This window comes from Schistocerca cancellata, chromosome 6, assembly GCF_023864275.1.
Source record: "Schistocerca cancellata isolate TAMUIC-IGC-003103 chromosome 6, iqSchCanc2.1, whole genome shotgun sequence".
In the NCBI taxonomy this organism is placed as follows: Eukaryota; Metazoa; Arthropoda; class Insecta; order Orthoptera; family Acrididae; genus Schistocerca; species Schistocerca cancellata.
Window position 1 is genome coordinate 437,184,207 of NC_064631.1, and position 23,712 is coordinate 437,207,918.

A 23,712-nucleotide genomic window follows, 5' to 3' on the forward strand; every position below is an offset into this window, starting at 1 on the left:
AGGGAAACTAGCTTTCTTATCTGATATTGCTCTAAATTTGAATGAACTGAATAAAAACTCCTGAAGGAGGAAAATATTTGTGACCTTCATACACACCACAGCTTTCATACATGAATTGACACTTTTTGAACACACATCAGACAGATATTTCTCACATTTTGCCAATTGCCAGTGACTGAAGGGTGAAACGGTTCAAATTTTGCACTCTTATTTGCAATGGAATTTCTTGGTGATATGAAGGAAGTTCTTTTCCAGGTTCTTAGATTTAGATTCTAATTCCATGGAGAAGTGGGAGATGTTCAAGTAGCACTGCAAATGGAAGTCACTTATTTACAAGCTGGTGACAAATGAAGGACAAGTTTAAAGAGTCATTTTACTTGAGAGATAACTGTGTCCTCCAAGCACAAATTTTACTACAAGTTTATAAATGTTATGTACTTATTGCTTCTCCCATAACCTTTAATATATTAAAATTATTCTTACAACAATATCATGAAATGTAGAGATTGCTACACACCATATAGAGGAGATGCTTAGTCACAGACAGGTGCATTGAAAGAGACTGTTAAACACATGAGCTTTTGGCCAAATGGCCTCCTAACGTATAAAACAGACATGCATTCACATAAGCACAACTTACACATGTATGACCACTGTCTCTGGCTGCTGAGGCGCGTGAGGGGGAGTTGTGCTTGCAAGAACATGTGTGTTTTTTACATTAGGTCTTTTGGCTGAGAGCTTACACGTGTAGCAGTCTTTTTGCTATGCCAGTTTGCAACTCAACAACTCCTCTATCCTTTTAATAACATTGCCACTATTCCATCCTGGATTTTCTATTGTTTAAAATTATTCTTAGCCACAAATGTTCACACAAAGAAAATTGCTTATATAAGTAATTAGCAGAAAGTTTCTACATTCTCAAATGATAGAGAGAGAGAGAGAGAGAGAGAGAGAGAGAGAGAGAGAGAATCACTAGCTTTTATGTTGTGGGCAATATTGGGAACATGTGCTTTTTTTCTGTGCTCTTTTAGGCAATCACAGCTGCTATAATGGTTTTTTGAAGTAGGTAAATGTCAGTTTTTTAGTCGGACACAGTGTAGGTTGCACCATCTTCAGAGACATACTTGAGATCTTACTTTCTCATAGTGCAGTTGGTTTCTTATTTGTAATCTGTACTTATGATATGTTAACTAAAATTGCATATAAAACATAGAAAAGTTCCAATGGCATCCAAACACACATTGCATTCTTTTGATATTATATTACTGTATTTACTCGACTCTAAGCCGCACTTTTGTTCCGGTTTTTGTAATCCAAAAAACCACCTGCGGCTTAGAATCGAGTGCAATGCAAGCAGAAGTTCTGAAAAATGTTGGTAGGTGCCGCCACAACTAACTTCTGCCGTCGAATATATGTAGCGCTACACAGGCATGCTTTGTAGGCACAAAGATAAATACTGGTGCTAAAACCTCTGCGTCAGTAAAAAAAAAAAAGGGGTGGAAGACGAGCTTTTTTTTCTCCGCCCCGAGTTTCGACCACTGTATTTTCATACATTATCCAACGAAGTAAATACAAATTCTGTATTGTTCATCTTCGAATGTAGCAGAATTTCAATGTAATACGAAAATCCAACTGGCAAGACTGTTTTGGATGTTTGTCAGTACGGCCAACTCTATGTTCTGAATTTTTTCCTACCTGTGAGAAGAGATGGTTGCTAATAGGAACCTGATGAAATGTGAATCACATGTAGTATTCTCTTCACCATAAGAATAATACGAATATAAACATTTTGCCATGTATTCTTTCATGTTTGCTGCTATCTTATTTAAATCCTGTCTGCCTAATAAACTACGAAACTAGATTGAGACAACAGCAAACGCGGAAGAATATACGTATCGTGTCATGTTTATATTCATATTATTCTAATGCCTAATAGTGATACAGTCAGAAATGAAGCACGGCAACTGACTAGATTTTTAAATCTAAGATGATTCTAATTTCTGTGCAGAGTTTGATGTACTAAAGAAGCGGCCGCAAAGATTTTCAAACGGAGAAAAATTTTTGCCCAACTCTCGTTCAGAACATGTTCTATCATATGCAGCCTATTATTTGGTTCTTGTTGATCATTATCAAAGAAAGCAGCAGTGTAAGTAACAACAAATAGCAGTCTCTTGCCATTGTTTTGCTAATGAGACGATTCCTCTTTTTTAATTGTAAGCGGCGGTAGCACGCAGCGCACAAAAGCAAGCAATGCTGCGAGCAGCCACAGGCTGTAAACACGCACTATCAGAATGCGACAAACAATACATGACACAGTACAGTAATGCATTTTCAGATTAGAGTAACATAAACACTTATAACAAAGAAAACGGCACTTATCAGATCAAAGCAAAATAAGCAATCGATTCAAACCAGACGAAGCATGTGAAAAATCAAGAGTACCCGTATATATACTGATGGAGCGCCTGATGCATAGCAATGGCTACCTGGTAAAGCTTAACTGCTAAGCTTACGACTTGAACCAAACTACTGTAGCTGTATCGTCATTCATTCGACCTAAATTGTCTCATATTACAGTGGATCAACTTTGTTTCGATTTGGAGGTGCAGCCTAAAACTTCTTTTCTCCCCTCGAATTTCGAGTCTCAAATTCCAGGTGCGGCTTAGATTCGGGAATATTTTTTTTTCCTTTATTTCGAGTCTCATTTTTTAGGTGCGGCTTAGATTCGAGTAAATACGGTAGTATTCCAGACTGAATTTTCTAAATTTAGGATAAGGGCTACATATTCATTACTCTAAATCTGCTAAACTAATTATGGAGCATGTTTTGGAATAAAATAATTTTTTTGTAATGAAGAGAGTTGGTTGGTTGTTTTCGGGGAAGGAGACCAGTCAGCGAGGTCATCGGTCTCATCGGATTAGGGAAGGACGGGGAAGGAAGTCGGCCGTGCCCTTTGAAAGGAACCATCTCGGCATTTGCCTGGAGCGATTTAGGGAAATCACGGAAAACCTAAATCAGGATGGCCGGACGCGGGATTAAACCGTCGTCCTCCCGAAAATGAAGAGAGCTTTAATTTGATACGCACATCTCTTATTGAACCGTAATGCATCATATACTTATTACGATTAGCATTTCAAACTGTTCGTTAGTCAGTTCGGTGGTATTCAATTGGTACGCACACAATGGGATTGATTGTGTGTTTCCATTATCGTGCCACTTTGACATGTGATTCTGTCAGTGAATCAGTCTGGATGGGCACACAACTCGAGCAAAGAGAGCTTCTGCTGTCTGGGCACTATCCAATGCGTGCCAAATGGCCCAACACCTCTTCCCATACTGGCAGGTGCACTTGTTTATGTGAATTCTGTCAGAGCTCAGAGTGTTCTACTATCTATGTACCCCACAGATTATCCATTGACAACTATCTTATCAGCTCATCAGCATGCAGCTCAATGCTCAGGTGTTTTTAAAGCAGGTCTCTGTACTTTCCTCATGATTTGCATAGTTAAGTAAATATCCATTCACAAACACTCAGCACTGTATTATAGTGCTTACTGGTGGTCACTAACATTCACAGTTTATGGTTACGGAAGTTTGTGGCACTAACCAGTCACGAATTAAGAAACCACATGTTCATCCTCATTCAACTAACATTAATTGAGTCCCTGGAGCCCTCTAAGTCATCTGTAGTGGCAGCCTAAATCTGAAAGATGAGCTGCGAAGTTCATCCTCTTGCTTATACACCTATTAACTGCTTAATGTCTACTTATTCCATTTTTTGTATCCCACTGAAGACATCCTAATATTGTTATATACACTAGATGTTTAATTCTGAGCATGGTGTTTAAGTCATAAGAACAAAGAAAATCAGTCATGTTACCACACGTCCGTTGTAACTCCATCAAAATTTAATTCACACACTCAGAAATTCTCTCTCCCATGCACAAAATTTCCAGTAACTAAGAGATCAAAAGTTACATTAAATAATTCATAAGCATTTAGATGGTAATAGACTGGTCTATCAGTGCTCTGGTATTTAGGGGTGCACTAAGAGACTGAGTCAGTATGCACACACTGACAAATGTTAGGCTTATAGCTGAAACATACTTTAAAACATATAGTGGAATGGCCATATGATAATTAGGTTAACAGTGAAAGGAGGAGGGAAATTCAATGAATAAAAAGTCACACAATTTTAGGCCAGTCAAAATTGAGTCCGACAGCTAATATTCAAAAATCATTACTTGAAGAAATATAGTATACACCTAATAATGCTGCTGTGACAATATAAGTAATCCTTTGTCTAAATAAATGCACCCCTGAACTAGAAAAACTAGTTCACTACTGCAAGATGGTGACGGCAAGCATGATACGTCTCGTCCAGCAACACGGCAGAGCAACTGTGTGAAATGATAACTTCACTCTTTGAGGGAAACCAATTCATTTGACTTCTTTGTGTAACTGTGCAGAGAAGATTAGTGCCTCTCTTGTAATAAAATATTCAACCAGCAAAATTGCTCTGTAATTACATTTACAGATCAGTTCATCTTAGCTTATAACACAACCATGACATGAAATACGAATTTACTTGGTTACTATGGAAAGAGGGACTAAATTTTGATGTTACAAGTGTGCATAAAATGAAATAGCCTAGGAAAGAAGATCTCTCAATTATGGTTTATAATTACGTTATCAGAATATTAACTACATAAAATTGAACTTTAAACCTCAACTTTTTAGGATTGTTATCATTGCTCTCACATTTAGGATACAAAAATCTGGCTGTAGTTTGCACTACATAGATCTTCCTACACAAAATCAGAGATTCCTGATACTGGGAGATGTTAATCATCATCATCAGCAGCAGCAGCTGTGGCAGCAGCCACCACCGTTTCACATCCAATGCTGGATAAACGCCTCCTCTAGACTCCTCTTCAGCAATATGCATCTATGTTGTTCCTGCTTCTTTTTAATGTCTTGTACCCATTGTCTTTTCTTAGCCCTTGGAACCCAGTAAAGTACTTCTCTGGTCCCTCTACCATTCAGTTGCATAGCTAATATCTCGTCTACCTCAGTTTCACATACTTCACGACTGAAATTACATCCGCCACTTAAGTCTGATCCCTGATCCATTTATCTGTTTACTTGACTCTCCTACAAATTCCCAACATGCATCACTTTTGGTTTTTGAATAGTTTTCCCAGTAGCAGTCCATATCTTAACAGTCACTAGTGAAATGTGGTGACTATTTCAGGCACACTGTAGGTTTATTTTTGAAAACTGTATTTAGCTCACTAAAAGAACTTTTAACCATTTTTACTCTTCTGATTACTTCCTTTTCTGTCCATCCAGTCACTTTCAACTGCCTACATAGAATAAAAAATATATGACTCTTTGACTTAATTATTAATTTGTACTATTTGCATACAATATGTTTTATATACATTAATTTATTCACTTGTAATTGATTTTCATGCCTACCATCAAATTGCTTTATTAAGCTCTATATGCTGTTAAAGTTTGTCAGCACTAGAGTCAAATAGTGCAACATCACCATTAAAACAAAAGCTGCTTACATAAATTCCACTGTCATATTCCTTAATACTGTGCTTCTTGGCATTCTGCTGAGTTTTATAGCACAATATTTTGACCACCGACTCAGTCGTCATCTTCTTGTGCTGTGAGTTTTGCTGTTATGACTATTCACTGCCTGGACTCCAACCAGACAGAACTATTGTTTGTCTCTCATCACTATCTATAGCAGAGTTAAATTCCTGGCACCCAATACACCCTTTGATGCTCTTTTTATTTTTAAGGGCCTGCCCTGATATTCCTTGAAACACAAATTCTCTCAGTGTTTTCCAACATAGGTGGATGCGGTGGCCAGTAACTTTTTAATAAGGGTAAACTTCATGCCAGACCCCAAGAGTTATTTAAATTGAAACTGTCACCTTTTTTTATTAGGCTTTCTGATGTCTATTTTGATAGACTCATTAACTATACTATCCCAGAAAATGTGTTTACACCATGATACTGGTCTAGTCATATTTCATTTCATGATTTTATGTGAGGCACAGCATAAAATGAAAACATCATCTTTGCAGAATACTGGGAAGCGCACTATTAAGGAATCACACCAAGTCTACAGCTTCATATGGGTGTTTGAGGTGATCTTTTAGTTTTGTAAATGACAAACAAAAACTGTGAATAATGTTCTGTTTGTTATTGTTATGCACAGAAACAACAACAAAAGGTTGATGCAGAAAAGTATCCTGCTACCTTATTGAGTCAGTGTCACCATCTTCACTCTAGGCAAAACAATATGTGGCTGCCAAGACTCTCACCACAAATGCTCACACAAGAGAAACTGACAAAGTGACCTATTTAGTTGAGCTGCTGCTTTCGTTCTAGTGGCTAGTGGTGTCATTCCCATGGCATCAGACAAGCCCTACGTCAGATTTACAATGTGTCTAATTAGTCAATTAAGGATTATGTACATTTAAATTATATTGTTGACTAATTACGCACAATTCAGTGCACCCATATCACATTGGGAGACCATTACAAATTTCCAGTTTCATCCCATACAAATCGCATTCATAAAATACTGACCTAACCACAATGAAAGGCATTACAAAGCCTAAAAACATACTCTTCTCTTTCTCTCTTATACTGGCCACACAAACCACAGTCGGTCTTTGGCCGGCCTCAGTCCAGACTTCCACACTTTCCTGTCATCTGCATCTTCATTTCGCAGACCCAGTACCTGCATGTCTCCCACAATATTATCCTTCCATCTCATTCTTGGCCATCCCAGTGGTCTCTTTCCTTCAGCTTCTTCATCCATTACACCCTTTATTACCATGTTCTCCCCTCTACTCCTCACATGTCCATACCATCTTAGTCTCTTAATTTTCACACTCACTACAATGTCAGGCAAAGTATATAGTTGTCCGAGTTCTCGGTTTTTCCTCATTCTCCACTGTTTATTTTCTTTCACTGATCCATATATTTTTCTCAGTACTTTATTTTCAAAAGTGATGAGTTTTTTCTCTGTTTTCTTTGTCAGGGTCTACGTCTCACTTGCATAGCGCACTATTGGCTTGATGACGGTCTGATATTTCTTATTTTTGCCTGCCTATATAGTAACTTTGATCTTATGATGCGCACAGCTCCTAGACATCTTCCCCCAACTTGAATTCTTGTTACTATCTCTTGTTCTATACGGTTTTGCTGGTTGATGTTGACACTGAGGTACGTGAATGTGTCTGTCTTCTGTATTGTTAGATTTCCAATTTTTAGATGGTTTGGTTCTAAATGAGTTCTTCTTCCTGCTATTACGAACATTGTTTTCTTTCATTTGTACTTAGACCAACTTTCTTCCATTGACACAGTCCCCATTTTCTCCAGGTCTTCTATGTTCTTTCCTATCAGTACATACAAGAAACAAAAATGCCAAAATAAAAAAAATAAAATTAAATTAAAAAAGAAAATAAAACATTGCAGTGTGATGTATATCATGATTCCACTTGTGAACAGAACTACAAAACATATTGGATTTTGTCTAGGCAAAGTGTTATGTAAGTTACTGATATAGCTTTACCAATGCATCTTCACCAATGCTTTAATTAATAAACATTCTTACGACATCTTTATTTTGATCTCCAGCTGTGAGTGACATACATCAATTGCTTGAAGAGGCTTTACTACATAAATATAAAAACAAAATGAGCAGGATTAGTTGATGGAAGCAATCCTTCACAAAACATAGTAAGTCATCACGAATAAAAGGTTCTTCTGACTTCAAATACATGCTAGAATGCTGCGCATAATTTCTAGGAGAGAAACCAAACACAAAATATTTAACCACATGAAGAAAGCTGATAAAGATAAGTTAAAAGAACAGTATGGAAAGGGATGGGTGATTTCAGGCAGTTTTGTGTAGTGGCCAAAAGTGTGTTATATTACATCAGGACCAACTATTATTATTATTATTATTATTATTATTATTATTATTATTATTATTATTATAATACCAGAATTTAAGTTATGATGAACAAGGCAGTTTTCATCTGAACCAATGAATGCAGAATAGAGTGAGTGGTTGCCATCAATCTTTGATTTCCAAAAAGCATGATGAGATGAATAGAATTTAATCACAGCATGCACGTATAAAGTAATCTAGAAGCATTGCAATTACAAGTGTGAGCAGATTAGCACTAGTCATAATTTTTTGTTAGTATACTTTACAGAAGTAGCTAGCTTTGGATTCTACTGCCTGTCAATGTATAACTTGATTCTTCTCATATCACTGAAGCCTCTCCTTTCATTATGAGATTTACAGAAGACCATGTGTGGGATTGAATGAACTGAAGCCGTAGTAGTTATGTCTATATCCTTCAGTTTACTAACAAATATTTAATCAATGCCTTGTTTCTCAAGAGGTTTTAGTATAGAATTTGTTGTCACTGGGTACAAAAGTGCCCTTTATCTATGAATTTGGAATACTCTAATATGAACTTAAATGCATCCATGTCATACGTATCATGATGAGATCTGTAACCATTTTATGAAAAAAAAAAAAAAAAAAAACAGTTTATTTTAGTCATGTTTAATAGCGATGTTTACTTTGGTACTAAGCACTTTCGCAATATGCTGCCACCATCAGGTGCGCATTTATGAATTAAACACTATTTTGCACTCCACAGGTAACTACTATGTTTTTCTCGTGTGTGCCAATGAGGTTAGGTGGTGTAGTTCAGCCAAGAAATTTACAGGGGGGTACGATTCAACCTTTTTAACATGGCATATTATACCGATTAAAATAACACTTACGAATGGAATGACTATACATTCAAATGTCTGGACTTCTGGCATATAGATCACTGCACAAAAGTAATAATATTGCTTACAATTTCACATGATTATGTTTATACTAGAGTCAAACTGATTGTACTGGTAAAATAATGAAGTTGAAAACACAATAGTGTAACTGAATTATACTAGGGCAATTATTAGCACAGAATGAATGTTTTTCTGACAATCACAAAAAATATTACATATATTAAAATAGTTTTCTTACAGCAAGGCTCGGGAAGTATACAGGTATTTATGGTGTTGCCGAAACTGGCAATTAACTGTGGTAAATTTTTTGAAAAATCTCATTACTGCTTTCCATACTTCATTAAATTTATTGCAATTTCTAGTTCTTTGATAACCTCTGTTCATTCATTTTCAATATTTTGGAACAGGTGTCCAGTGTCATTAATACGGGTAGCTACTATTGATTTGGAGTAACTGTAAGGTGTGCATTATTGTTTTCATTGTAGCAGTTAAATCTCTAATCTCTTCCTGTTTGGTCTATAATCAGAGCTTCACTTGTAGCACAGACAATTTGTATATGCCTGACTCTCTCTCTCTCTCTCTCTCTCTCTCTCTCTCTCTCTCTCTCTCTCTCTGTGTGTGTGTGTGTGTGTGTGTGTGTCTCTCTCTCTCTCTCTCTCTCTCTCTCTCTGTGTGTGTGTGTGTGTGTGTGTGTGTGTGTGTGTGTGTGTGTGTGTGTGTGTAGGGGGAGGGGGGGGCACACGTGGATGAAAGTGTGAAGTCTGAATTCATAGGCTACTTTGTATGAAAGGTGGTGGTGAAAGGTAGACAGGCAGTAGCTTTCTTTTCTAAGTTATTTGTGTCCACTGGCTTTTTTTACTTCTACATGTGATACTGTCTCAAGTGCATCATACATATTGGCTTCTGCTATTTGTTGGGTTTTACTGTGTTCCTCTTGTTGTGTATTCTTATTAAGTGGAATTTTGTTAACTCTATGAATATGAGTGATGTGTAAGCAGCATCTTTATTTGATACAGAGTGGAAAAATTAATTATGTTTGATAGTGCCAGATGTAGCTTTCCTGTGGATTCTGAAAGTGTGTTTAATTTTCATTGCTAAAGGCTAAACCAACAAATTTGATAATATTGTTCTTTTGACATTATGCTGTAAATTTCTGTTTGTATCTAATTTATTCAGAGTATATATAACAAAAATAATCAACTTTTGACAAAGTAGTCTAACTGGATAGATAAAAAATCTATTCACCAAGTGGTGGCAGTGCTCACCACTTATCTACTACTCTCAGTCATGAACATCTTTTCTCTGACATATGCATTTAAAGAATGTGATACTTCTCACTCAACAAATGGGGTGTATCACTACAACTGTATTTTGTCACTGAGGATTTTTCTCCTTGCCTTTTGTGGCGTACAAAAATTTCAAGCTCCTCCATTAAATCCATTGTATGAGACTTTTGGAAATGGTGAAGTATCTTAAGATCATCATCTATGTTTTCAAATGGGTGTCCAGTGTTTTTTGTGTGTATTGCTATTGATGATTTTGTAAACTGTTTATTTGTGTAACAGTTGATGTGTACAGTCTATTTAATTTTGGAAACACCTGTCAGTTTGACCTATGTAGTAGCTTGAGCACGTTTTACATGTTATTTTGTATATTTCTGAATCCTAGAATTTATCTTTTTTATTGTTCATGGTGTGGACAAGTTTCTGTAGTAGTTTGTTGTTTGTGGAGAAAGCTACTTTCATTTCATGTGACCTAAGTAGGTTTGCTATTTGTTGGGAAATCTTACCTATGTAGGGTATGCTAGCCATAAATTTGACTATTATTAGTTGCTTCTAAAGAACCAGGAATTTCTCTCTTTTTTGGTTATTTGTCTCTGCATACTATCACTGAGCTGGGGAAGTCACTGGCCAATGTAATTTGCTTATTGATGTCTAATTCTTTCTCCCTGTCCTCTTCGTGCATTGGGATTTTGTTTGCTATGTGTATCACTGTTTTTTGATGCAGCTTTCTGGTGAACACCTGGGTGAGTTGGAGTTGTTGGAGACAGGAATTATGGTACCTGTGTTGTGACTACAGACAAGCTATTTTCATTGTACACAAGGAACAAAAGGAGGATTAATGCTAATGAGAGAGTTAATATTTGGTGCAAGATTGAAGGTGTTTTGATGAAATATATTGCTGTACAAGGAGATGTAACTGTATATTATCATGCCTAATATGCACTGAAGGGTGCGGGAGTTACGACTCCCGGGGAGGTGGGTGGGTATTCCATCATGATGTGGTATGTATTGTTTTGCTGGAGGCTGTCTTTTTCTGTATATCTTGAAATTGTGCCTGTTGTTTTAGTTTTCTATGCACAAACCTGAAAAATTAATGCTATTGTTTTTTGGTATTCAGCTGTGAAATTTATATTCTTGTGTACATTATTAAACAAATTTATATTTAAAAAGAAAGATGATGAGACTTACCAAACAAAAGCGCTGGCAGGTCGATAGACACACAAACAAACACAAACATACACACAAAATCTAGCTTTCGCAACCAACGGTTGCCTCGTCAGGAAAGAGGGAAGGAGAAGGAAAGACAAAAGGATATGGGTTTTAAGGGAGAGGGTAAGGAGTCATTCCAATCCCGGGAGCGGAAAGACTTACCTTAGGGGGAAAAAAGGACAGGTATACACTCGCACACACACACATATCCATCCACACATACAAGACACAAGCAGACATTTCAATGTCTGCTTGTGTCTTGTATGTGTGGATGGATATGTGTGTGTGTGCGTGAGTGTATACCTGTCCTTTTTTCCCCCTAAGGTAAGTCTTTCCGCTCCCGGGATTGGAATGACTCCTTACCCTCTCCCTTAAAACCCATATCCTTTTGTCTTTCCTTCTCCTTCCCTCTTTCCTGACGAGGCAACCGTTGGTTGCGAAAGCTAGATTTTGTGTGTATGTTTGTGTTTGTTTGTGTGTCTATCGACCTGCCAGCGCTTTTGTTTGGTAAGTCTCATCATCTTTCTTTTTAAATATATTTTTCCCACGTGGAATGTTTCCCTCTATTATATTCATATTATTAAACAAATTTATAATATTAGACTCTTTGGTGTCATCTTTGAGTAAGATTAAGGTACCATCTACATATCTTTTGTAGTATACACTGTGTGTGTGTGTGTGTGTGTGTGTGTGTGTGTGTGTGTGTGTGTGTGTGTGTTAAGCAGGTTTCCTGGCTGCTGAATATAGTCTGCTCTTGGAGGTTTATGAAAATGTCTGCTACTGTGCCAAATATGGACGAGCCCATGGAGAGCCCATCTGGTTGTTGACAAATATTACCAATGAATGCAAAGCAGCTGTAGTTGAGGATTATTTCTAGTAACTCTATAAATTCAATAATTTCTTTACTAGTCTTATATTTTTTAGATTTCAGACTGTTCAGTTTCTTACTGTGTGATTTACAGATCTTGAAGCACTCCTTACAAACTATATCATGAATTTTCTCCCGTACAAGGTTCCATATATTATTGTCGATGTTGTTTGCTATTTGTAAATGTATGTCCAGAAGTTGTCTGTTTAGAATGTCTTTCTTCCTGTATATTAACTTTATTTCTGTATTTAACTATATTTCTTCTGTTTTCTGATTTGTAGTCTTTGTACAGAGACTTATGTAGCCCAATTTAACATTAACGTAGTTAGGATTCAGACCTAACTGCCAACACTCTTTGTTGAATTTGATGTGTGCAATTGTTTTGAAAACTTCCATTCTCAAGCTTCTGAACTTACATATTACTTTAATTGCCTGGTCAGCCACTAATAACTTACTTTTGTTCATCATATTGATGTACCAGGAAAGCCTGCTACTGTGTCATTCACAACACATGAACCAAACAACACAGTCAAATGTATAGCTAGCACACCTTATGTAGGTAAGATTTCCCAACAAGTAGCAAACCTACTTAGGACACATAAGTGAAAGCAGCTTTCTCCACAAACAAACTACAACAGAAACTTGTTCAAACCTTGAACAATAAAAAATATAAAGTCTGACTCGGGACTATAAAAAATAACACACAAAACGTGCTCACGCTACTACTTAGGACAAACTGGCATGAATTTTCAAATCAGATACACTGAAAACATCAACTGTTGCAGATAACCTGTTTACAAAATTAGCAATAGCAACACACACAAAAAACACTGGACATGCATTCGAAGATTTTAAGATTCTCCACCATTTCCAAGACTCTCATACAATGCATTTAATGGAGGTGCTCGAAATTTGTGTTCAACACAGAATGATGATGATGATGTCCCATACTCCGAGGAGTGTAGGGAACGATGCAGGAGACCCGCACCGCCGACTAGGCAAGGGTCCTAGCAGAGGTGGTTTGCCATTGCCTTCCTCTGACCGTAATGGGGATGAATGATGATGATGATGAAGACGACACAATAACACCGTGTCATCTCGCGGCAGAGAAAATCCCTGAACCTGCCGGGAATCAAACCCGGGACCCCGTGCGTGGAGAGAAAGAACGCTACCGCAAGACCAGGAGCTGCGGACTTCACCACAGAAAGCAAAGAAAAAATTCTCAATGACGAAATAGACAGTGAATCAGTTAATTTCTTCAAATTATTCGCCTGTAACAATTTTCATAAATTTGTACATCTCCTCATTAGAAAAAAGTGATCAGTAACTTAGTAGTCAACAGTGGTAAAAATATATTTTATAATTGATAACCTTAAATATATGCATACAGAATGTACCACAAAAGCACTGTAACACCTCAGCCTGTGTACAAATTCCTTGTAAACTACAGTGTCATAATACCTTTGAAGCATGTTTTGTAAATAAAAACTGTAAGTGATGATTTGTGTGTATGTAATATTCTGTGATGATCTGTGTTTATGTGATATTCTGTGTAGTGGAGGAGGCACAATACCTGTAAATAGACAAACAAAAATACATTTTCCAACATTAGTGTTTAAAAACACTCATTTTGTTCAATTTTCTGATCGCAAAAAGACACAATAGAGGCAGAAAATCAGCATGCAAATATCACCAAACATATTCATGTGAACAAATGCACAAATGAACTTGAAAATGAGGTTGGTTGGTTGATTTATTTGAAGGAGGGGACCAAACAGTTAGGTCATCAGTCTCATCGGATGAAGGAAGGATGGGGAAGGAAATTGGTCATGCCCTATCAAGGGAACCATCCCTGCATTTGCCTGAAGTGATTTAGGGAAAACACAGAAAACCTAAATCAGGATAGTCAGATGCAGGTTTGGACTGTCGTCCTGCCGAACATGAGTCCAGTGTGCTAACCACTATGCCACCTTGCTCACACTGAAAATGAGAATAAATTCTCTGAACACATTGTGCTAAGCATGAAAATATAAGTAACTGCTGCAGTTTTCATTATTTAAATTATGAATAACACAGCTGCAGACTTTCTTGAAACATCTAATATGATGATGAAATTAAATCACGTGATTTGGCTCACGCATCACATGGCACCAAGAGTATGCTAGAGAAACTCCAAGATAATGTATCAGGAGGAAAGTTTCAAAATTTGTTTTGTGTGTAAATCTTATTGTTTAGTATCTGGTTATGCTTATATGGTAAATTTTATAACCAGGGCTGTTTCCTGAGATGTCTAGGCAGTCTACCTTTTGAACTTCAGGTTGGACACTTATCCTCGGTTCCTGTGGGTTCCAAGGGACATATTTCTTCTCATTCTCACTGAATAAGAAATATGTGGATCTTGAGCTGTGATTTAAGTTTTGCCTGAAAAGTTTGTGGGGGCTTTGTGTCTTTCTGCAGAATATTGCTTTTAAATGTGGTTGAAGCAGCAAATTGCGTCAATTTTAAAATATCCTAATTGCACTACCCTTTCCACTTTAAATTGTTACACTCTTCTTAATTAATATTTACTGCTCATTCACCTCTCCTGTCACCTCTGAACTGAGGGTGGCATAGTGCTTACTAGATATCTACCTTTGACCTCCTGCTCTGACACCTCTATAGCCTCTCATAAATCCCAAGTGACCTATCTCCCCCTTCCAGCTTTCCTCAACCAGACCCTCTTTCTTACCAGAAAAAGGACGATAAAGTTCCCAGAAAGCTATGATTTATGTTTTAAGTGTATGAACAGTATAAAGTCAAGTACTGGGGAGCCTCTGTAATAACACAGAAGCACTTAATTTTCACAGGTATTTTCATTTGAGAAGAATGATGAATGTTAAAAGGTAATGCCTGACATTTATGTGATAACAATCTAATGCCATCTACAAGGTTGAGGAAAGATGTTTTACAAGCAAAGCACCATGACAATGACAGAAGCCTTATATAACTATTCAAGTACTACAAGTATTACTATTATCTACAAACAAAAATAATTTTAAAAAGCAGGAAATTCTGAAATGCTCTAACATTTAGAGATGAAAGTTAATAACTGGCATGACTGTTTGCTGATGGACTCAAAGTATGGCATCAATTTTGAACATAGTTCAACAGAATGCAGTACCTGTGTCATTATGTTCCAATATTTAGAATGTTATATGGATTCACAATTTGCAACTTGTCAGAATAATGCTGTATTTACATCCATACAATTTTCTGAATACTTTGTTCTGATGGACAGAAAATATGTTTTTAGCCTTATACAAGGAGCTGGATAAATACACAAATATTTTCATTAATACGAAACATTACTAGGTCTTTCTCTGTACAGAACTACTTGCAACTATATTGATATCTACATATTGACAATGTCATTACACAGGGTGAACCAGAACTCCAATGAGAAAATGTTCAGTAAACATGGGCTCTAAAGACATATATTAAGAGCTACGAGCATTTGTTTATCTTCACTACTGTGAAACATTTCCACCAAACAGGAGATCACAGCTTATAAAACTTGCATTTTAGACCCAATATTCATGGGCATTTCTTTCCTTTGTCTATACTATAGTCTCTGAAAGTTAAGTCTGTGGAGTTCTGGTTCACTCTGTATAGGGTGGTCTTTGTGTACAAATACTGTGAGGAAATCCCTGTGCAACAAAATGCTTAAGAGGTCTAGTCAACAGTTCAAACTGTTTTAGCTGGACGCACACACAAAGTGAAAGAACTGTTCTGTGAACTATGCCATTGGTATTTTATTGTCTTGAGACAACATACATATTAATGTACATACAATGTACCCATGATGTAACACTCTCAAGCAAACAATATGGGAACAAATGAAGAACAATAAGGAAGCCTGCTAGAAACATATCCCTAAGAAGGTTTTATAGGAAATGTTTATAGTGACAACTGTAAACTACAGTACATGCATCCCAGAAACCCATAACTGGGGAGAGGTGAAACATGTCTGGAATGCTCTAAATTCTCATACAGGCATCAGTAGTCCAGGAGCGGAGTTAAAAGCCTGTATCAACCAAGCTCTCCTATACCACCATCTTGAAATTACAACACATGAAAAAGAAAAATGATAGAAAGAAAAGTGGTATCATGTATGGGGAGCATTGTGTTTTCCTCAATAGTCCACCTCTGTATGAACACCACTCACTAAATTAGGTGTCAACAAGCAGACAATCTGAAGTCTGCAGACCACAGAAGCTCCAGCTTGTTGGTATAACGTACATTAATATGTTCATAAATTCACATTCTCTAACAGGATCAGGAATGTAATATCTAAAAAAATTAATAAATAAGACTAGTCAAATGGGAGCAGCAAGATGTTTAGTCCAATATGCTGTTGTCGACACAGCCAGCCCGTATCTTAACATCAAATTTCAGTTGACAGCAGTGTCCTAAAAATGTACACACTTAACCCAAGCAAAACATGACGTAACTGTCAATAACCCCACCACAACCCAAGTGGCTTCATCTGACCACAGAATGTAGCAGTGTAAACAATTTTCATTTTGCTGTATAGGTTATACTGCACAACTCTCAAGGTGTGTCATGGTATGTTCCAACCCTTTCTCCTCAAATTAATTTTTTCTGACATTCCATTGCACTTTGGTGTCCTATATATTTGTTGCAAATGTTTTGGTTATGTGCAAATGTATGCTAACAGATGAGTATATTTGAAAACCTGGATAGGTATGGAAATTTTTGTTCATATAAATATTGTGCTGCTGCTGCATTATCTTCCCTGGCAACATAGGTGGGATGCATGTCTCATTTCAGAATCAACTGTTCAAAGCTACCCTGTCATATATACTATTGGTACTAACACTGATGCACATGCAACTATTTTCACATACAAATTGTCTTTCTCAATGTACAAGGAAAGTACTTCACAACTGTTTGTAGGTTTCCCATCTTCATCGAATAAAACTTTTTCACAAAACTGCTCCTTCATCTCACATAATTTTTCTGTTACAATTTAAGTGTTCATTGTCATAGCTACCTCCTACTACTACTACTAATCACTCTACTACAATAATTTGTACAATGTTTTCTAGCCAATTTTACTTAGGAATCACATCACAGAATTTGTTACAGTAGTTGGGCTCACCATATACACATAGAAAACAATGGAGACCTTCGATACTTCCCGTACCCTTTTCATGTGTTACAAGTATCAAATGATTAAAGGTATACAATACTAATAAATTAACGCAAACAAACTTTGTTTCAAGGTTATCTATACACATACGTACGTTGAATCAAACTTAGGGAGGCAAATTGGAGTCCAGCTCTCAGCTGCCTTAAATGATTCTGAAGAATTTACTAAGTTGAATATCAGGTGAAGGTCAGCAGGATGAATGAAGTACTTCTTCATGCGGACTAGAGTTATAAGTTGGTTGTTGGCCAGCAGTATAGCAAAAACCAAATTCTGCAATGGAAAACATTAAACAAAATTTATAAAGGAATCACAATCCTGTTGACAAAATACAGTTGCAGGTAATAGTCAACATTCACCTTTATTTTTCCACATATCTGAATAATAGTTTGTGTAACTGCATCTCTTACAGATGCAGCTAGTGGTAGGCACTTGACAGCACCCAAAAGAAATGCTGGCTCACGTTCCATAAAGTTTAAAAGGTGGTCAATCAATCTTTCTGCACCAGCCAGCAGTCGGCGGAGATCATAGTTCCGCCTCTGTTCATAAATCCTTGTTAATTGTGAAGAAGTCAGCACACTGACAATTTGGTTATATACATACCTAGAAACAAAAAGAAAAGCAAAAAAACAAATTTTTCATGCCCATCCACAACTCACAATGCAGTAGTTAGCTAAGTTAAGTCTGATGTCTGTGGGAAACTAGTTAAAGAATTTTTGAAGGAATGAAAGAAGGAACGAAGAAAGGAAGATTAGAGTTTAATGTCCTGTTACCAAAGGGTCATTACAGACAGCACAGGCTCAGATTAGGAAAGGATGGAGAAGGAAGTTAACCAAGCCCTTTTCGAAGGAATCCACCCAGCATTTGCCTTCAGCAATTTAGTGACATCATGGAAAACGTGTCCCACAACGGCCGGACAGGGATTTGAATCTTTGTCCTCCCCAACGAGAGTCCAGTGCACTAACCACCGTGTCAACTTTTTCTATAAGAATTTTTAAGCCAAAATAGATAATTCCATTCAGACTAACTCCACAGCGAAATTATTTTTAAATTTACAGTGTACCTCCTCATTTTGGACATATTCTAATTAACTTGTCCACAAATTGCTATTACGGTGCCTTAAAACTTTCTTGACACTCGCCTCATAATCGGCTAAAATTGAGGGCAGATCCCCACTAATATTAACTTTCGCCCTGACAGAATGATATACACAGCAGGGGTTCCTCTCGCCGTAGTAAGAAGGCATGCGTAAGAGGACAGTGCCCTATGCGAAGACGTGTAAGGGTCACTTCGTCACGCCTAGGTGACCGGCAGGAGGAACACCACGGCTGGATGGTGGGTTTCACCAACCGCAGCTTATTTTCCCTCACCGCCAGCCATTCCTCCTCCCACTTCCGCCGCAGCACAGAAACGAGACCTTGCAAAGGAATAGAACATTGTGTCACCTCCGGTAATCTGCAGGCGTTCTTGGCAGCTCTATCAGCTTGTTCATTTACCCGTATGCCCACATGCCCTGGCACCCAGCAGAAGGACACTTGCTTGGCCTGTCGTTGGAGGATGTACAGTTGGTCGTAAATCAGCTGTTCCAACTTCTCCGCATTAACATGATCCAAGGGTTTACCAGCCGATTTAATCTGTTGGTGCTGCTTCACATGTGCTTTCCTTTGTTTAGAGGGCTTTGCTGGAACTGGAGCTGGGGTGTTTATGACCATGCTGGGCTTTGGAACAGCCTCAGCACTCAGAGATACCTGGGGGCTCTTCAATGTTAGCTACTGTACCTTTCTCTGCTGTTCGAGGAGGGGCTACAGGCTCTGATACACTTGCTGCCTTGCAAGTACACTGACATGTGCAGGTGTTCGTGCCAACACTAACAACCTCTGTCTGTGTAGATGCATCGACTTCTGGAGGCGGCTTCTGAACAATGGAAGCAAAAGACGTAACGAATGTGGGGGGCTGCATGGCCTTAAAGATCTTTTTGGCTTCACTGTAGGGGATATGCTTAGTTTTTTTTTTTATGTTCCTCTAGGAAGATTCTACAGTCCCTACTCCAAACAGGGTGGCTTTCAGAACAGTTTATACATCTGACAGGCGACGAACAGTCAATTCCGTCGTGGGCAGCCTTACTACAGTTGCCACACATCGCTTCTCCTTTACACCCTACAGCTGTATGCCCAAAACGCTGGCACTTAAAATAGCGCATTGGGTTTGGGACATACGACCAGACGTTTAGTCGAAGAAATACTGCCTTGACGTGTTCTGGGAGTTTGGGAGTATTGAAAGTAAGAATGAAGGAGTCAGATTTCACCAGGTTCCCATCCACCTTTTCATGATGTTCTGAACGTCAACAATTCCCTCCTGAGCCCACTCACTCAATAATTCTTCTACAGGAATGTCAACGAGATCCCTAAAGGTAACAACACCCTTACTGCAGTTCAGGGTGCTGTGAAGCTCTGTATCGATTGTGTATTCCCCCAAGCTTTTAGCTGTTTGAAGGTTAACTGCTTGCTAAGCAGTTGATGTTTCAATAAGCAGTGTCCCATTCCGTAAACGCTTCACTGGTTTTAAAGTTCCAGCTATTCATTTGAGACCCTTTTGGATATAGATTGTCAAAACCTTTTCAAAGGAACCCTCTTTCCTTTTTATTGTTAAAAACACATTCTGGTTGTCAGTATGTGCTCTGTTACTCCGAACTGATGTACGTTTGCTGACACCTGACTCAGGAGGACTGGCTAACCTAGCCCTCTTGTTGGATTGGGCGGTAGTGCCTACCAGCGGTCCACCCATCCCACTGGCCAGCGAAAAATTAGGAGGAGGAAAAGAGGAAGAATTCATGGTATCCATGGTCGTCCCACGAGCAGCTAGGGAAACTTATGTCCATCCAGACAGAGCCCCGCATGCCTGGATAAGCCTTGTATAACTGAGGTTCCCCAGAGGTTGCCCGCTAGCGACTGTTCCACCTCAACAGCCATGCATCTTATCGGCGCGCAGCACACCTTAAGACTGAAGGGTTTTTTATAGAGGTATGTACCGTCCTCGCGATCCAGGCAATCAAGCCAAGATCCCCGGTCCCTACGACACAAAACATTCCACCGTTGCGCCACACGATGGTCACTGAAGCATGCCCAGAGCTGTAGACTGTGAGAGAGTAGAAATATAAGGCACAGGAGATTTGTTTTTGTACAAGGTTGGCAATATAATTACAGTATGTAAAGGCTTCAGTGAGATGCTCGGTATATTTTTAGAGGGACCGCTTGTCACTACAGATGCGACGACCACGGATGGCTAGGCTGTATGGAAGGGACTTCTTGGTATGGAGCGGGTGGCAACTGTCCAAGTGGAGGCATTACTGGTGGTTAGTAGGTCTGATATGGACAGAGGTACTGATGGAGCCATCTTTGAAATGGAGGTCAACATGTAGGAAGATGGCTTCCTGGGTTTAGTACAACAAGGTAAAGCATATGGGGAGGGGGGGGGGGGGGAGCTGTTGAGGTTCTGGAGGAATGTGGATAGGGTGTCCTCACCCTCGATTCAGATCACAAAGATGTCATCAGTGAATCCGAACCAGGTGAGGGGTTTAGGATTCTGGGTGTTTAGGAAGGATTCTTCTAGATGGTCCATGAATAGGTTGGCATTGGATGGTGTCGTGCAGGTGCCCATAGCTGTACCCCGCATTTGTCTGTAGGTAATGGCTTCAAAGAAGAAGTAATTGTGGGTGAGGATATAGTTGGTCATGGTGACTAGGAAGGAAGTTTTTGATTTGGAATCCATCTGGCATATCGAAATGTAGTGTTCAACAGCAGTAAGGCCATAAGCATTAGAGATGTTAGTGTAAAGGGAGGTGGCATCGATAGTGACGAGCAGGCACCATGTGGTAAAGGGGCAGGAAACTATGGAGAGTCGGTGGAGGAAATATAAAAGATACCAACCATTTCCTCCACCAACTCTACGCAGTTTCTGTCCCTTTACCACACGGGGCCATGCTCATCAATATTTTTGCCACCTCCCTTTACACTAACATCCCTAATGCCCATATCCTTACCACTATTGAACACTACGTTTCCCAATGACCAACGGATTCCAAACCAACAACCTCCTTCCTAGTCACCACAACCAACTATATCCTCACCCACAATTACTACTACTTTGAAGGCATTACCTACAAACAAATCCGGGGTACAGCTATGGGCACCCGTGTGGCACCATCCAATGCCAACATATTCACGGACCATCTAGAAGAATTCTTCCTGAACACCCATCATCCTAAACCCGTTACCTGGTTCAGATTCATTGATGACATCTTTGTGATTTGGATTGAGGGTGAGGACACCCTATCCACATTCCTCCAGAACCTCAAGAGCTTCTCGCCATTTGCTTCACCTTGTCTTACTCAACACAACAAGCCACCTTCCTTGATGTTGACCTCAACCTCAAAGAGGGCTACATCAGTATCTCTGTCCATATCAAACCTACCAACCACCAGCAATACCTCCACTTTGACAGCTGCCACCTGTTTCATACGAAGAAGTCCCTTCCATTCAGCGCAGCCACCTGTGGTCATCCCATCTGCAGTGACAAGCGGTCCCTCTCAAAATATACCAAGGGTATCTCTGAAGCCTTTAAAAAAACAACAACAACTCCTGTGCCTTATCTTTCCAGTCTCCCACAACTTCCCAAAGTCTTACAGTCTGGCCGTAGAGGAGCATTCCCCTCATAACTCAGTACCACCCAGAACTGGAGCAACTGAACTACATTCTTCACCAGGGTTTTGTCTACCTCTCGTCATGCCCTGAAATGAGAAATGTCCTGCCAACTATCCTACCCACCCCTCCCACATTGGTATTCTGCGATCAACCAAACCTACACAATATACTCATCCAACCCTCCACAACCCCTGCTCCAAATTCCTTACCTCATGGCTCGTATCTCTCTAATAGACCTAGATGCAAGACCTGTCCCATACAACCTTCCCACCACCACCTATTCCAGGCCAGTCACAAACATCACCTATCCCATCAAAGGCAGGGCTACCTGTGCAACCTGTCATGTGATCTACAAGCTAAGCTGCAACCAAACTGTGACCAAGAAACATGTGGACCACCCTGTTGCTGAGCACACTGGCCAACACAACATCGCTCATTTCAATGGCTGCTTCACAGCATGTGCCATATGGATCCTTCCCACCAACACCAGCTTTTCTGAAATGCGCATGTACGAACTTTCCTTGTAATATATTCTACGTTCCCATAACCCTCCTGGCTTCAACCTCCATTAGTCATTGTCCTCATCTATCCAGCCCCTTCCCTGTTCCCATTGCAGCACTGCAAGCTCTCATTCCACCACTGCACCCATTCTTTTTACTTTTCTCCATTTCTGCTACCCCCCCCCCCCCTGCACCTCTCCCCGACCCTCCGTCTAACCTCCCTACTGCACATAGCTGCCCTACCCTCTCTCCACCTTGTCCCTGTGCGCTCCCCAGCAGCACTCCACTGCCCCCCCCCCATCCTACTTTCCCACCCCCTCCACACCCCCGCCTCCTCCTTACTCCCCATTCACCACTCTCAACAAGCACTGCTGCTGCTTGCAGTGTGGTTTTAGTTGCCATGGATTGCAGTTGTGCATGTGAGTTGTGTTTGCAAGCATGTGGCTGTTTGTGTGTGTGTGTGTGTGTGTGTGTGTGTGTGTGTGTGTGTGTGTGTGTGTGTGTGTTTTTTTTGTGTGTGATCTATTTTTTTATGAAGGCCTTGCTGGCTGAAAGCTTATTTGTGACAGTCTTTTTGCTATGCCTATCTGTGACTCAGCATCTCTGCTATATGGTGAGTAGCAACTTTTCCTTTTATAACTGTTAATCCTTATATTTTATGCTGATGTTTGTTATTCAATAAGAGTTGGTGCATTTCATTGGATGAAATGTCATGTGGCTAAGGCCTCCTGTCGGGTGAACCGGTCACCTGGTGCAAGTCTTCTGAGTTGATGCCACTTCGGCGACTTGCATGTCGATGGGGATGATATGATGATGAAGACAACACAACACCCAGTCCCCAAGCAGAGAAAATCTCTGACTCAGCCTGGATGATTCTGAATGTAGTAACTTTCAAAACATAGAAATTTTGAACACCACGAGCATTGTGGGATGGCAGTTTGTCCCAATTTATTTTTTTTGTATTAATCTTACTTGTGAAAGAAACATCATTAACGTTCCCAAATATTTCACACATTTGTATTAATGTAGTGGCAAACCACGCATCACTTTACCGAAAAAAGGTGCTTGCAATTACATACACTTCAGTAATTTCACCAAA

General features: G+C 39.2%; 1 protein-coding gene across 1 annotated transcript in view; it reads right to left on the minus strand.

Annotated features, from left to right (window-relative positions):
• Positions 1-23,712, minus strand: part of LOC126191236 (vacuolar fusion protein MON1 homolog A) — a 106,699-nt gene that overhangs the window by 58,055 nt on the left and 24,932 nt on the right. The window contains exons 4-5 of the mRNA XM_049932040.1: positions 17,773-18,016; positions 17,511-17,686 (exon numbers count right to left, since the gene is read on the minus strand). Of these exons, the coding sequence (XP_049787997.1) occupies positions 17,511-17,686; positions 17,773-18,016 (420 nt within the window). The remainder of the gene's footprint in view (positions 1-17,510; positions 17,687-17,772; positions 18,017-23,712) is intronic.